General features: G+C 37.9%; 1 protein-coding gene across 10 annotated transcripts in view; it reads right to left on the bottom strand.

Annotated features, from left to right (window-relative positions):
- The window catches only part of TCF12 (transcription factor 12), a 288,403-nt gene that overhangs the window by 57,088 nt on the left and 215,469 nt on the right, over nucleotides 1-15,846 (bottom strand). For all 10 annotated transcript variants that reach the window (XM_048865834.2, XM_048865832.2, XM_048865833.2 and 7 more), the window contains 2 exons: nucleotides 8,448-8,583; nucleotides 4,872-4,924 (listed from right to left, as the gene is read on the bottom strand). In XM_048865834.2, coding sequence (XP_048721791.1) covers nucleotides 4,872-4,924; nucleotides 8,448-8,583 — 189 coding nt within the window. The remainder of the gene's footprint in view (nucleotides 1-4,871; nucleotides 4,925-8,447; nucleotides 8,584-15,846) is intronic.

Raw genomic sequence — 15,846 nt, forward strand, 5'->3', positions numbered from 1 at the left:
GTAGGGTCTCAAGATTAACATTTCTTTGGTATGTTACAGAATTTTGTGGCCTGGACACTTTAAATATTTACTATTTATTTACTACTTTACAAACAAACAAAAGGCAAGTTCCTATCCTGAGGAGCTTACACTTTGATTCAGACATAACAAACAAGGCATAACATGAAAAGTGGTGATGGGAGTGTGGAAGGACAGGGGATGGAGGTTACCCAATAAGTAATCATGAGTTCTATGTATTCTACCCACACAATTTATTGGAATTAGTCAACGGGATGCTCTCAGTTTGCCAGTCAGGGAATTTTGCATTAGACCTGGCCACATCACCTATCGATTTCAGAACCACCTCAACATAAGAACGGCCATACTGGGTCAGACCAAAGGTCCATCTAGCCCAGTATCCTGTCTTCTGACAATGGCCAATGCCAGGTGCCCCAGAGGGAATTAACAGAACAGGTAATCATCAAGTGATCCAACAGAGCATAGGGACACCATCCCTGCCCATCCTGGCTAATAGCCATTGATGCACCTATCCTCCATGAACTTACCTAGGTTTTTTTTTTTAACCCTATTATAGTCTTGGCCTTCACTCCTCTGGCAAGGAGTTCCACAGGTTGACTGTACGTTGTGCGAAAAAAATACTTCCTTTTGTTTGTTTTAAACCTGCTGCCTATTAATTTTATTTGGTGACCACTACTTCTTGTGTTATGAGAAGGAATAAATCACATTTCCTTGTTTACTTTCTTCACACCAGTCATGATTTTATAGAGTTTTATTTTATCCCTCCTCAGTCGAATATTTTACAAGCTGAAAAGTCCCAGTCTTATTAATCTCTCCTCATATGGAAGCCATTCCTTACTTCTCATCATTTTTGTTGCCCATTTCTGAACCTTTTCCAGTTCCAATATATCTTTTTTTGAGATGGGGCGACCACATCTTCACGCAGTATTCAAGATGTGGGTGTACTTCAGAGTTTTCTGGCATCAAGGACAATTCTCTAAAAAGCTAGGACACACCTATACTCCCCATCTGCTAGAAGGCTGCTACATTCACTCACCACGGCGAATTTTACTTTATTTTTAATATCAATTATCAGAGCCTCAAACTCTGGAGTTCAGATAAGCAGACAGAAGTTTGGAAATTTATCTGAAACTATGGATGAACTCAAAGTCCTATACATTTTCATCTCAAAACAGGTAAAACCAAGTTGCTTTCATGGGGGAAGACACCCAATGAGCTGTTACCTTCCTTCAGGCCAGTTTCCTGTCTATTGCCCTTATGGAGCACCACCCCAGCTTTATACCTACAGAATTGGGGAGGTGAAGCGCCATTCTTTTGAGAGAAAACATGAGGCATCTTTTCCATTTCTCTTCTATGCATCCAACCCAACACTCAAAGTCAATGTAAAGACTCACAATGACTACCATGGGTGCTGGACAGGATGTTTGTGGTATCTCCTTTCTGCTTATTTGTCTCTCTTTCCCACCCCACCCACTTGAAACAAATTAGGTCATTTTCCTTATTCTTGCTATGTCACTGCTCCACTATAGCTGTTCTTAATGGAGGAATTTGTACAATAAATGATAAGTTGGCACATGTAAGTGGCATACATCCTATAGCTGGTGACATGTCAAGACTCCCATAATCAGTCTATGAATTATTTTATCCTGAACATGATTCTAAACTGCACTTGAACCTAGAAACAGGACTTTGCTGGTAGAATATATATTCATTGATAATTTCCTGTTAAGTGGAATTTTAAACTTTATGTAAGAATTTTAAAGTACTGTCTGAAGACTTAGGAATATGCTGACCAGAGTACATAAGATTAGAAGGAAGACTCGGAGAAAAGGCTGGTGTTTTTGAATCTCTATGAGAAAGGTAATAGCTGATAAGCAGAAACTGTATCATAGTGTAAACATACATCTTTCGAGGTGACACAGGCCTTGTGCGAGGCAACACTCTTGAAAAGTAGGCTACTGTAAAGATTTACTGGATAGGTTTAAGGTTTTTTTTCCTTGCCCTCTTTGCACAATATGCATGGATGGACCTAGATTTAAAGCACATAGTCGGATCTAACTGCCTGTACACAAGCACTCTCTGTGTGCTTTGGGAACCCTTGTCTCCCTGCTGTGTCAAGCTAAGTCCCACCCATATAAAATATACTATTTCCAGTGTTGTTCTATGTCATGAAAGCTTAAAATTCACTTTCTGCAAACATTCTTGCAAATAAAACTCAGATACTTTGTCTTCAGAAAGCGAACACAAAAGGGATGCAAGCAAAGCTAGATTCATTCTGATATAAATTTCATTTGTCACTCACCAAAATGTTGGAGGTGTTCATCCAGATCTAGTAATTTTCTAGCTAGTTTGTTTTTCACTATTATGACACAATCAAGAACAAGTGGAAAAATTCATCTCAAAACAAACAGTTTTGCAAAACATCTCAAACCATAGGAAGATTATTTATTTAAAAATCCTTATCTTTCTAAAAGAGCAACATTAGTTTTCCAATTAAATGAAGATTACCTAGGAAGTTAAAGTACTAAGAAGCATCATCTATGTTTACATTAAATTCATTATAAATATTAAGGGAATCTATCTTTTAGAAACTCAATTAGAAATGTCTTCCTATGGCTTGTAAAATATTTTAAGTAATAATTAAAGCCTCTTTCCCCTCCTTTGTTATTTTCCATCTAATGATGATTTTCATTTACTGAGTAGAACATCTGCAGCACAGAAATTAAATATGCTGATTCACTTTTTACTTTCGCCACAATACAATCTGACTTGTTAGCATAGCACATTCCAAATAATTATGCTTGTGTTCCTTTTCCTTAATTCTCACCTCAGAATTTCAAGAAGTCACAAATTTCGGTAACAGTCAGTAAAATTTAATTTTGTTCAATCTTCTACCAAAGACAATGCATTTTACATTAAAAAAATCAGAATTTTGTTTGAATTTGGCATCATCTTGCTTAGAGGTTACAATCAGGACCCTAGCCATTAAAATACATAGAAACAATGACTTTACAAAATATATCACCAGCATACTGATGACTCACAGTATCTGCTTTCTCTCTCCATCACTGAGATTTGTTCAGTGTTTAATAAAATCAGCCTTTTGCTATCCTGTGTCTTCATTTAGAAGACAAAAAATTAAATAAGAAACATTAAAAACATACTGCTTCTTAACATTAGTGTTGGGTAACAGAAATGAGATGAATTTTTCATTCACCAATATGATCTCTTTACCTGGCCAATGCAACTAAATATTAATACGTAATTTAACTTTTATGACTCTCCCAGAATTATAGCAATCAATTAAACAAAAATTGCACTGTTACATGTTTTAGCGACTCTGTCATTTTTAATATATTTTTGTTAATCTAGAAGAAATCATCTGTTAACTGGAAAGGCACCCCTGCATAACACACAACTGTTAAAATGTAAATTGCCACACTATTTTTAGCTGCTGCCGAAAAAAATATATTCCTGGCCTCGGGAATAATGATTTGAGGCACTGTGTTCATTTTGTTTATCAAGCAGCTATTCAGCCTCTAGTGGGGTCCAAGTGCTTATGCAAGCAAAAGCTTTTAAGAGTGCCTGCAGCTGCAATCCTGGCTTCCAGGTAGGCTGCAGGTTCAGAGCACAGCTGCCCCAGGCTGTCTAAACTATCTCAGTTCCATTTGGAAGTATGGTTAAAATGGGGTTTCAGATTCAGGTTTTTGTATGTCACAGTGAAGGTGGGAAGTGAAGGAAAGGGGGGGTGACTAGAAGACACCATCTATGCTTCAGAGTTAATACAAAAATAAAATAAAATAAAATAAAAAGATCAGACCCTTTTTGCTCCTACTGTATTACTGTTGCCTGTGCAGTGCATTCTATTCAGCCTATATGGCTTTGAGTTATGACTCATCCAACTGCACCTGCACCCGTGTGTTAAGTACTGCCAAAGAAAAGCCCAACATCCATTTACACAACAAAGAGATGTACCCCGCAAGGCAGTAGAGCTTCTCTCCCCTTCCCTCTTGTTTATTGTGAACAGGGGGGGAAAAATCCTTCCTTCACTTCACTGGGGATTTTTCACTCCACGTGGATTTTTAAATGCAGATTCATTTAAAAACAATTTTCTTCCTTTAAAGAATAAAGTATATTTAATACCACAAAACACCCCTATAGCATTAGATTATCACAGCCATTAATGATTTTTCAACCAAAACCCTTCCAACCTTTTTCATCAAAGCCCTTTATTCTCAAAGGATAAATTTTCTAGCAAAGAGGGATCAACAAACTAGTTGCTTGAAAGCCTTCCTGATGGTAGGCTGAAGTTAGGAAAAGCTTAATGAAGGCTTTAAAATCCACCAGGGCTTCACAATGAACATCTGACTTAGTGATTTATGCATATTAATAACCTCAGTCCTACTGAGGCAAGCTGAGCTGTACATGTCCTCCGAATCTTAATGTCTTCAGCTCCATTGGGATTATTACAAATGTAAATTTCTAAGATTCTCAGCTATTAATCTCTGTCTGTCCTCCTGTTCAGCAACATAATGACTAATTAAACATCAAAAGACCTGTACAGGAGATCTTCTTTGACAGCTCCTGGCCCAGCTCTGTTCCCCAGAGGGGAATTCAAATGACAGGGACAAGTGGGTAAGTGCATATGAGTGAGGTACAAACCATTGCTATGAAATCTAAAAACTACACATCAAATGTGTATATAGACCTTAGAAACTGATCCAAAATAGCTTGGCTGTTTATGGTCACTAGATAAAGCCTTCCTAATGATAACTTAAAAGATTTGTATGTCAAGTAAACAGTGCGCTTTTGAGCCCAATTTGTTTACTAGAAGTTAAAAATTCAGTACTTACAGAAGAAGGCAAACCAGGGGGCACCTTTCTTACTTTCTTTGTCTGTAAAGGATCTGCACACAGAAAACAACACATTTCATCAGCTATGCTGTGTTACAAAGGAGTAACAAGAACGATCAACCACACTAAACAACTGATTATTTATTTTTCCCACAATACAGTCCCCATTTTCTAGCTTTATGCATCTTTTCCTCTGTACCAATGAAAGGCGCCTTACACACATTACAAGAAGGTTACAATGACTAACACGTTTGTGCCCTTTTCTACAATCCTGCCTTGCTCACATTACCTTTGATCTCAGGGGATTCTCCTTGTGGAAAGGCAGTCACCCCTGACAACAATAACACTATAAGGTACATCAATACCATAATGCATTCACTAAACAATGGCCTGTAAAGTGCACAAGGTGGATTGACTGTGGACATAAATGAATCCCCCGCTTGTGTTCTTGGTAAAATTAGAATTACAAACACCTCTTTGGTATATTAAAATCCAAATTAATGTAAACTGTTGCTTTTTAAAACAGAAATTTCATCTAAATGGATTACAACATTCACATGCAGGGTTTATTGAAGCACCTCAGCTACCAGCAACAGTGAAGCTGATTAACCAACTAGTCAACATTCTTCGTAAGTCACCAAGAAAATCCAAATCATCTTTCAGAACATTTGGAAAGTTGGAAATATGGCACCCACTTCTCTACACAAATAATTGACTTCCATGTCAACAGGGAAACCTATGGCTGCATACATTAAGAACTGAAAAAAATGCACAAAATAAAAAACTCAGCCACTATAGTCAATGGACAAATTAGATTTCCTGGCATTACAGGTCTGCCCCAATAAATAATTGATCTGGTGACATCATCGTTTGCACTTTGGATTCATCCAGTTTTCAACCATAATCCAAAACAAACTCTTCCATCTTTAGAATTACAATAGTGAATTTAACCTTTGGTTGCAGCAAGCTGAAAAGTATCTTCTTCCTCCATAGTGTAATAAAGGTGAGAAGGTTCAGGAACAGAAAGATAATAAAAGCAACAAGTTTATTTTCTATCCCTCACTTCTCCTCAGGATACCTCTCCTATGGTATGCTCAGAAGTGTTTACACTGTATTTTCTAAAATTATTGCATACATTTTCAAGAGGTGGTCCTTCGCTTGATAGCACCCCTACTTTACAGCCACAAATTTTCAGGTCTTGAGTTCCAGCCACTCAGTTCCAGCAAGGACAACAAGGACTCTACTACAGATCCACAAAGGTATATGCCCCTTGATTTTTGCCTTCTAACAAGCACCATAAGCTGGAGTGAAATTCCTCTGGAAACACCAAATTGGACCTAATCTTAAATCAAAAACCTGTGACGCCACCCAATTTTATATAGTTGCCACATAAAATCATAATTCATCCTAAATTTTAGGTTTGTAACGGCACCTAAAACTAGACTAGCTTGACATGGTTGGAGGTCCAACTATGAAGGTTTCACATATCTCTAGTGTCTCACTTCACATTCAGTGTCGTTCCATACCAGTCCAGAGGAGACACTTATGTGGTTCCCAGGCACCAGTCCCACTCAACACCCAAACGTATGCTCTATCTACAGCATTCTGTCACAGCTGATTCAATCAGCACAGGAGTAAAGATTAAATTCAGCAACTGAAATTGTGGCTATGTCTACACATTTGTGCCCTTTCTGAAAATCGTGCCATGTTCACATGAACTTTGATTTTCAGGGGAAGGCAGTAATCTGAAGAGGATTACATTAATGTGAACTAGCATACTTTTAGTTTGCACCTGCAGCGTCCACATGGGGGAGTTACAGTGCAACACTTTGGTCTGAACTGTGGAGCAGTGTAGACAAGCCCTCAGTCTCCTACATAACTGTCCATCATCCTAGCTCTAGCACCCCGGCCAGCCTCCTTGCAAGGTGTTTTACTGAATGTACAGTACAAGACCACATTCTCTTTAAATGTTCCTGTTCTCAGCCACATCCTGGAGAACTTTTCAGGTTTCTTTATTAACAGTTCTCACGTGTATTAAGAAGCATGTGTTACAAAGGACTGCATAAAAAAAGGCACTCTCCAAAACTAAATGGCAATTATCTTGGTGAATGAGTTTGAATATCAGAAATGGACAAACAGGAGTTAGTTATTTTTGTAAAGGATAATTCTAAAAAGTCTGCCTTTTCTAATTTAAGACATTAAAAAAAACATTACTTCAACATATTCAGTACCTGTTTCAATAAGTGACACAAATGGATCATTTCTGTTAACTGCTAAAACTCCAAGAAACAAGTTCTCATTTCATGAAGTTTTGTTGTGGATAAACAATGGTTTAAATTGTAAAGTTAAGTACAGTCAAGTTACATATACTACGTAGCCAAAATAAATCTTCATTTGATGTATGTAGGTAAAAGTAGCACACAGGAAGAGAAACCAGAAATGTGCAGAAATAAAGCAGAAAACGACAGCAATTTCAGTGACCTAAAAATGAAAACTACAGTTTGTGATAATTTTCTAAAATGGAAAATCAGATGGGGGGATTTTTTTTAAAAAAAAGTATTTAAAAAACTGGAGCATGCATACAAAATGAAATATTTTCAACTTGGACTTTACATTATTTTGGATAGTTTCAGACTAAAGAGCATTTATATCATAAAGTAATATAAATGACTAAGCACTGGATTGTATAGTTGATACAAATACCTTACAACTTGCAGTAATCAGATGTTCTGTTGGTGACTAACAGTAATATGTACAGTAAGGTCCACTTATCTCAGAGCAACTCCAGAATATGAGGTACATAATATTATTTAATTGTGACCAACCTTAAAAATCTCCCTTGAATCATATTTCTGTTATGCATCTGATGGTATACACTAAATAAGAACAGGTTTCAGAGTAGCAGCCGTGTTAGTCTGTATTCGCAAAAAGAAAAGGAGTACTTGTGGCACCTTAGAGACTAACCAATTTATTTGAGCATAAGCTTTCGTGAGCTACAGCGAAGTGAGCTGTAGCTCACAAAAGCTTATGCTCAAATAAATTGGTTAGTCTCTAAGGTGCCACAAGTACTCCTTTTCTTTTTACTAAATAAGAAGTCTCGTTTTCCTGTTGATTACTATACTGTCTTTAACTGAAACAAAAATTACTGGGATCCTTAAACCAACTACACACAACTCTAGATCATCTGCATAAAGTAACTTCAAGCATAAAAAAAGGATAATTATTCTTCCCTTTACATTTTCATAGTGTATAATGGTAATGACCTCAAGGTCAGGCATTTCTGCGAGTTAATGATGGCCTGGGTTAAGGGCACTCAGCTACTTCAGCTGGTCATCAACTGCTATCCGTCTGTCATTACTGCTTACACAATTAAGAATTTTTTATGCAATACTAAAATCAATGTATTAAACAAAATTACACTTAATTTTGTATTATCCCTTATTTAGCTATCTCATGTAGCAGACATTGCCCTTGAAAGAGTAATTTGCAACATATAAAAAAGATATTATCTAAAATAAGGTGGGATGTGAAAAGTGCATCAGCGTTAAAGGTCTAAGAATAGTTCACGTTACTGACCAAGAGCTGATGAGTCATGAAGTGGTCTTCGGCGTGGATTTGCAGAAGAAAATGGGTAATATAGTGTTCCAGGTTTTCCTGAGGATGACAACTGACCAGGACTTCCAAGCCCCATATCTGATCGAAGGAGACTGGACTGTAAAATAAACAATGAAAAGCAAATTATTGTAATTACTAAGCTTCAAATTAGGTTGTAAATGAATTATTAATTATGCTAGCTGCTTGTGACAGTTTTAGCCAGTTATTCAATTTTTAATCAAGGTTTTAAAGTTTAAAGAAATGTTGATATTTTTTATTATTATTCAGAGAATGTACTTTTGCAATAGCAGAGAGACCTATAGCTCAATTTTAAAGACCAAAATAAATTTTGCTGTGAGTCTGGGAAAAGGACTTAATTCCACTTAAAAGGTCTACCTACTAATACATCATACCGTACTGTAAACAAAATTATATTTATTTGCTAAATTTGTAAAATAATTAAAAAATTGATTAAACTGTTAAAAGATATCATATTTACAGTGTGAGATTAGGATATATTATTCAGGTTTAGTATGCACACACTGAAATTATACACACAGAGAAATTATCCTGAAGAGCAATTTAAAACAGAAAAGCCAAAGTATACATTGATTACATGTAATGTGTGGAATATTCAATAATGGTGAAAATGTTATAAGCAATTCCGTATTTACACATGCATAGAGGGAGAGTGAGTCATCGTTTAAAGCATAATTTTAATGTTACTCCTGCCTGGTTTTGGGTTTCGTCACGAACCCAAATCTTGGACTGAGTTCTGGTCGCTGCAGAGGGCCTTTGCCATTGAAGGTGGAAACCATGCTTAGCTCTGCAGTTACAGTTTGAAACAAACCCCAAACTCAGAGTGAAACTCAGGGTGTTCTCTATAAAGTAAAAAGACAAGGAGTACTTGTGGCACCTTAGAGACTAACAAATTTATTTGAGCATAAGCTTTCGTGAGCTACAGCTCACTTCATCGGATGCATGCAGTGGAAAATACAGTAGGGGGATTTTATATACACAGAGAACATGAAACAATGGGTGTTACCATACACACTGTAACGAGAGTGATCAGGTAAAGTGAGCTATTACCAGCAGGAGAGGGGGGAAAAAAAAAACACTTTTGTAGTGCTAATCAAAGTGGGCCATTTCCAGCAGTTGACAAGAACGTGTGAGGAACAGTGGGGGGGGGGGGGGGGGAATACACATGGGGAAATAGTTTTATTTTGTGTAATGACACATCCACTTCCAGTCTTTTATCCCCCTACTGTATTTTCCATTGCATGCATCCGATGAAATAAGCTGTAGCTCAGGGAAGCTTATGCTCAAATAAATGTGTTAGTTTCTAAGGTGCCACAAGTACTCCTGTTCTTTTTGCGGATACAGACTAACACGGCTGCTACTCTGACATCTATAAATACTGTATATGGCTACTGAACAGAAGAAGCCCATTTCTCTATAACAGTAACTCTGAATACCTCCCACAGCTTTCCCTCATACATTAAACAGTCCACACTGCATGAGCCATTTCTTACATAATAATTTGGCATCTACAGTAATACACGTTAATGGCAACTCTGAGCCAACTAGCATCTCTTACATAAGTTCTTTGATCTCTTTTTCTTCATGCTGGATCACCACCTGAAGCCTGGTGCAGACCCAACCAATTTACTTTGTGTTTTATAGCCTTACTTTTATTATACTAATCTAATTTGTGATAAAATCAACCTCAAAGATAATTATGCAGATACAAAGAAGAGATGCTAAAAGCTTGCTGCTGGGTATTAGGACAACTTAATATTGTTTGCCTAGGCTTAAACTGTGCTAACAATACCTGATAATTGAGTTGCAGGACAACAAGTGACAGGAAATGTTGAAAATAATTTATCATTAAACATTTTAAAAAATGCAACTTCAAACAGAGTTTCCCAAGCAGCAGAGTATTTTATAGGGGCTACAAGTTAGCTTTGATTTTTAGCAACCCTCCAAATCAGATGATGTAAACAATTCAGTATATAGACAGCATTAACATTCAAAATTATCCTTAAGTTAAATTTAGTGATGTGAAAACCAAGTGGTTTAGTATTTGTATCTCACCAAAATGTGCACTAGATGCTTCACAGCTGACGTGAATTCCTTTCCTCTAATTCCTTCCTTGACCTTAGCTAATCTGGCTTCTGCTCTAACTGCTGTCAGTCATTTCATGCCAGTACAATGGGTCTATGTCACCTTACTGTGCATCCCATCATAACTAGGAGAAGAGCGGTGTAGCTACAGCACTGTTGTTCTCTTGTGATCCCCAGCAGCCAGAATGGCCCCTTGGCACACAAGTTACAGCCACCTTTGTCCCCACCCTGCAGCCATGACAAGTACAGTACTTACATTTATCAATGCCAGGACTGAATTAACTCCTTTTCTTTCCTCCTAACCACTCTCTAATCTCCCTCTACCTGTAGCTTTTTCTATGCCACACCACAATCCCCTGCATCACTCAGGCATGTAACCTGTGTGCTCTCTCTTCAACTCTGCCCTCTCACTAGTCCACAGATTCAGGGGTCCCACATCCAAATCTTGCTACCTCTTCCTCTTAAAATGTCCAACATCTGTCCTTTTCTTTCTGTTCACGTTGTTGACACTATCATCCACACCTTCATCTTTTCTGTCTGGACTTCTGCAACTTCTGAGAGGTTGCTGGTTACCCGAGGTCACTGATAGGCTCACATCAAGACTAGTTCCTCAGCCCCTCTCCATTTGTTCTGCATTAGCTCTGGTGCTGAAAAGCTGTCAGAATAAAATGTGGCCCAAGGACTGCATAGTGTAAGGAACAACTCTGTGCTGCTTTGTGCTGATACAAGACTCGATATCATACCACCTTTACAACCGCTCACCCTCAGCTGCCGGGTATCATCTTTTTTTGCTTATAATGAATGAATAAAACCTGAAAACTTAATTTTAAAAATAAAAAGGGTTAAAACAAAGCAAGTCTGTGCTTTGTTTTAACCTTATTAACTTCAGGAATAACAAGTCTGATTTTCCCTGTTTTAGTTGGAGGATGCAGAGATGTTAGATGTTTCTTACACATCTTCTCTTCCAGCAGTGTACAGGGCACTTGAGTTAAGTAGGTGTTAGCAAAACACAAAAAGTTTTAAAGCATCCTGAACTAAAATAGCTTACCCACTCAATCAGATTTCACATTATTGATATCTATGATGCCATAATCTTACTAGTTCTCTAGTCTGTCTAGAGAATATTCCAGGAAAAGCAAAGTAGAGAAGGCCTGAATTTTATTAATTAAAAACACATACAAGATTTTTTCTTAATAATTTTAAGGCTGTCTTTACACATAATAAAAGGCAGCAAAAAGGGAATGAAGCAATTTCATTTCCTTTTCCAGGTCACCTTCAAAAACCTGTCAATTTTGCCTTTAAAAAATACATAAATATACCTCATTGTTCTGCAGTACTACTGAATTATCAAAGCTGCTACTTAAACCATTTGGCAAGTTTTTAGAGGTGACCACCATATAGAAAACTTAGTTTGGGTATGCAAGTTCTTGCTTTCGACCTAACATCATTTAAAGGAACAGATCAAAACCAGTCAGCAGTAAGTAGTGTGCATATTTCAAGGTTGCTCAAAGGGCTGCAGAATTTGCCTGCAGCCCAGGAATATGTGGCTTTGGAAGAAAGTACCCTCCTGCTTTGCAAAAACATCTCAGATTGGCAGATATAGCAGGGGAAAGATTCCAGTCCATATTTAACTGTCTCAGGATGTCACTCATAAGAGCATGCAGTGTTCATAGAACCATAGAATATCAGGGTTGGAAGGGACCTCAGGAGGTCATCTAGTCCAACCCCCTGCTCAAAGCAGGACCAATCCCCAGTTTGTGCCCCAGATCCCTAAATGGCCCCCTCAAGGATTGAACTCACAATCCTGGGTTTAGCAGGCCAATGCTCAAACCACTGAACTATCCCCCCCCCCCAAACTCTAATGACTGGGCTTGTTGTAGCCTTGTTGGTTTCAGGATATTAGTGAGACAAGGTGGGTTAGGTAATATTCTTTTACTGGACCAACTTCTGAGCGAGACATGCTTTCGATCTACACAGAGCTCTTCTTCAAGTCTGGGAAACTCTGTGTAGGGTGAAAGCTTCTCTCTCTCACCAACAGAAGTTGGTCCAACAAAAGATATTACCTCACCTACCTTGTCTGTCATAAAAGCAGTCAGAGAGAGATGGGAGCATTCCAACAACTGACCTTATGCAATGACAGTAGCTTTCATGATGCCTTTTGTGGTTTCCCCCTACCTAAAAAGGGGAACCCCAAAAGGTCATCTCTTTCACACAGGCAACAGGAAAAGCTGCTGGAAATTATCCACATGGACATTCTCTACCTATACAGGGAGAAGTGGGTACTTAGTTTCTGGTATCTTAGGAGAAAACACGTGAAGGAAGGAAAGGACAATGAGTGTGGAAATTCTCTCTTCTACCAATTCACCTCTGCCAAGTAATTCCCCAAAGACAGATGCCCACATCCCTCCCAACTCCTACTTCTCAGCTGTCAGCCTCCATTCATGAAAACTACAACCCTCAATCTTTCCAGTTCTCAAACATACCAAGTCTCTACCACCTTTGCTTACACCCTTTGTATTGCCATAACCTGATTTCTGCAAGGACATGAAATAAGTGTTGAGACATTCAAGAACTCTTCATTATTACCGTATTATAATACAACTAAAAGAATCCACTCTTTTGGTTTGTTATTGCATTTATTTTACACTGAAGCAGAAATGTTAGTCAGTGGCTCCAGTACTGACATGCTACAGCAACCAGGAGTCTAGCCACAGAGTTCAGAGCTAGTTGGACACAGCAATCAATAGAATAATCACAAGACCTGCATACAGCAAGTCTCAGAATATACAGCGCATTGTGTAAAAATCTAATAGCAGCACAGGTTAATTTGTAAATCTACGCTATAGATTATACTTGGAGAATAACTCTCTGATATTACTGCAACTGAAGGAGGCATATTAAGTACAACTGGTTAAATATAGTTTTTTCTCTGTCTGCCACAGTAAAATAAAATAGATGTCATTAGCTCATCTTATTGACTTTTCTGCCTGTCTGAACCAATTGAGAAGCAATATTGACTAGGACTGATCCTGTCCTAAGGGCACCTGATGGAAAAAGGAATACAAAAATACCTCTAACAAATTGGTTAGTCTCTAAGGTGCCACAAGTACTCCTTTTCTTTTTGCAGATACAGACTAACACAGCTGCTACTCTGAAACAAATACCTCTGAGGATACAATGACTAGCAAGGAAACTTTGTATTATCAGTACAAGGCTACTCTGGGCTAACTGCTTCTAGTCTCTTCACAGGCATCAGTTTACTGAAATGACACACAGCTTAGTTCTCAGCATTAATACAGAATGTTCAAGTCCTCAGTCACCTAGAACCTCATCTGCTAAACATGTATCCAATTACTAAGGAATAATCAATGACTAGTTATCCTCCAGAAACACTGGATAACACTGGCTGGATTAGTGTCATCACAGAAAAACTGACATCATTAAGTAACTGCCTCTCTGAATTACATGAAACAAATACCCATGTTGTAAATAAACAAGACAATTAATATAAAGGAATTTTTAAAATGATTTGTAGTAGATACTAACCAGAAAAAAGAAAAGGTTTTTATTTCAGTCAACCAAGTGACAGAACAGCCCTAATTCCAAAAAGGCAAATAACTGGTTATGGAGGCAGGGAGAGTACACTCAGCTGCACTGCTTTTCTGCACCCACCCTTCAATTTAACCCAGGAAACAGCTTTGATGATGGCCTCAATGGAATCAACGTGACCTGCCCCAAGAGGTAAAAGTGCTACAGCACTCACCAGCTGATGGAAAAGCATTCTAGGGGAAGGGGTGATTCAGCAAAATATGCCACAGAAGGATGAAATAAAGAAGAATCACCTCTTCACACACAGGAAGGAAGGAAGGAAGGAAGGAAGGAAGAGTGTATTCTGTCTACTTTCATAATACAAAAAGTTAGATTTGTATAACAGTTTTTACATGTACTGCAATATATATATTTAATTAGCTTCAAATTGCATATTAAGTTAATCTCCATGCCTAACTAAAACATTATGATTTTGTTAACAGTAAATACTTTGTTTGCTTTTTGAAGCAAACGTGTATTTTCAAATGATTTTAAAACTGGATTCTTTCACAGGTTTTGGGAAGGAAGAAAGGAAAAAGTTACCCCTACTATTTTTTAAGACATCATTCTTTCTTACTTCTGTGGACCTCCAAAATTCTGTTGACACAATCGGATTATGAAGTAGCATTCTGCTTCCTATTAAGGTGTTTTCAGTAGAGTGCAAATAAATAATTCTAAAACTCTGGTAAGCAGTTCTTTAATTTTCGAAGCGTAATTTATGAAAATGAAAAACTGGTTTAAACGAGTGTTTTAAATGTCTCTGCATTATATTCTCCAAACGATCTCAAAGATTTGGGTTATTTCTAGAGCAGGAAATCAGGTAATGCTTAAAAATGTGTTAACATTTTTTAACTAACATCTTTAAATGTTCGTATGAAAACGGGTTCGCTGGTTGCCTCTGACCCAAGGCTCTTTTCTAAGGGCTCACCATGATCACCACATACATTTTTGAGGGTACCATTCTGTTTGTCTTAGTTTCAAAGACATTTTAGTTAAAGTATGTTAGCTAACCGTGTTTCATTGGATGCCCCTTGATTCACTTTTTTTCCTGGAAACAGGGCGAGATGCAGAGTGGTGATTGTGTTTGCGGACACCAACCCCCTTCCACACACAGCAGATCAGTCTGAGGTCTGATGTATTTGGTGCTTTCCTGTATGATGCAGAATTAGCCTGGACAGCTATAAACACAGGCATTTGAGAAGCTGTAGATGCCATCCTGGACTAAAACACTACAAGTGATGCAACCTGGCCCTAGCCCTGTTCAGCTGTGCAATGGATTGGCTCCTTGAATACATACATGCTAATATCAGTATAACTGCCAGTTTAATCTCTCTCCTGACCTGGATTATGTGGATGTCATTGACCAATTTGGTCAGGACACAAACAATCTCAAGGATTCACTAGAGAGCTTCCAGCATGAGGGAGCTGCCCTTGGGCTAAGGATTTCTTGGGCAAACACAAAAATCCACAATGTTGGTGCAAAAATTGTGATACAAGACATCTGTGGCTTCTGGATAAATCATGGAAGTAGCGGATGACTTCCTCTATCTAGGCCATAAAATATTGTCAAATGGGCACAGCCAGCCCTAAGGAAAACTGGTTTAGCAGCCTCAGCCTTAAAGGACCTGCACAAGGTCTGGAACCAAAAGAATGTGAAACTATATACAAAA

The sequence above is a fragment of the Caretta caretta genome, chromosome 10, assembly GCF_965140235.1.
Source record: "Caretta caretta isolate rCarCar2 chromosome 10, rCarCar1.hap1, whole genome shotgun sequence".
Classification (NCBI taxonomy): domain Eukaryota; kingdom Metazoa; phylum Chordata; order Testudines; family Cheloniidae; genus Caretta; species Caretta caretta.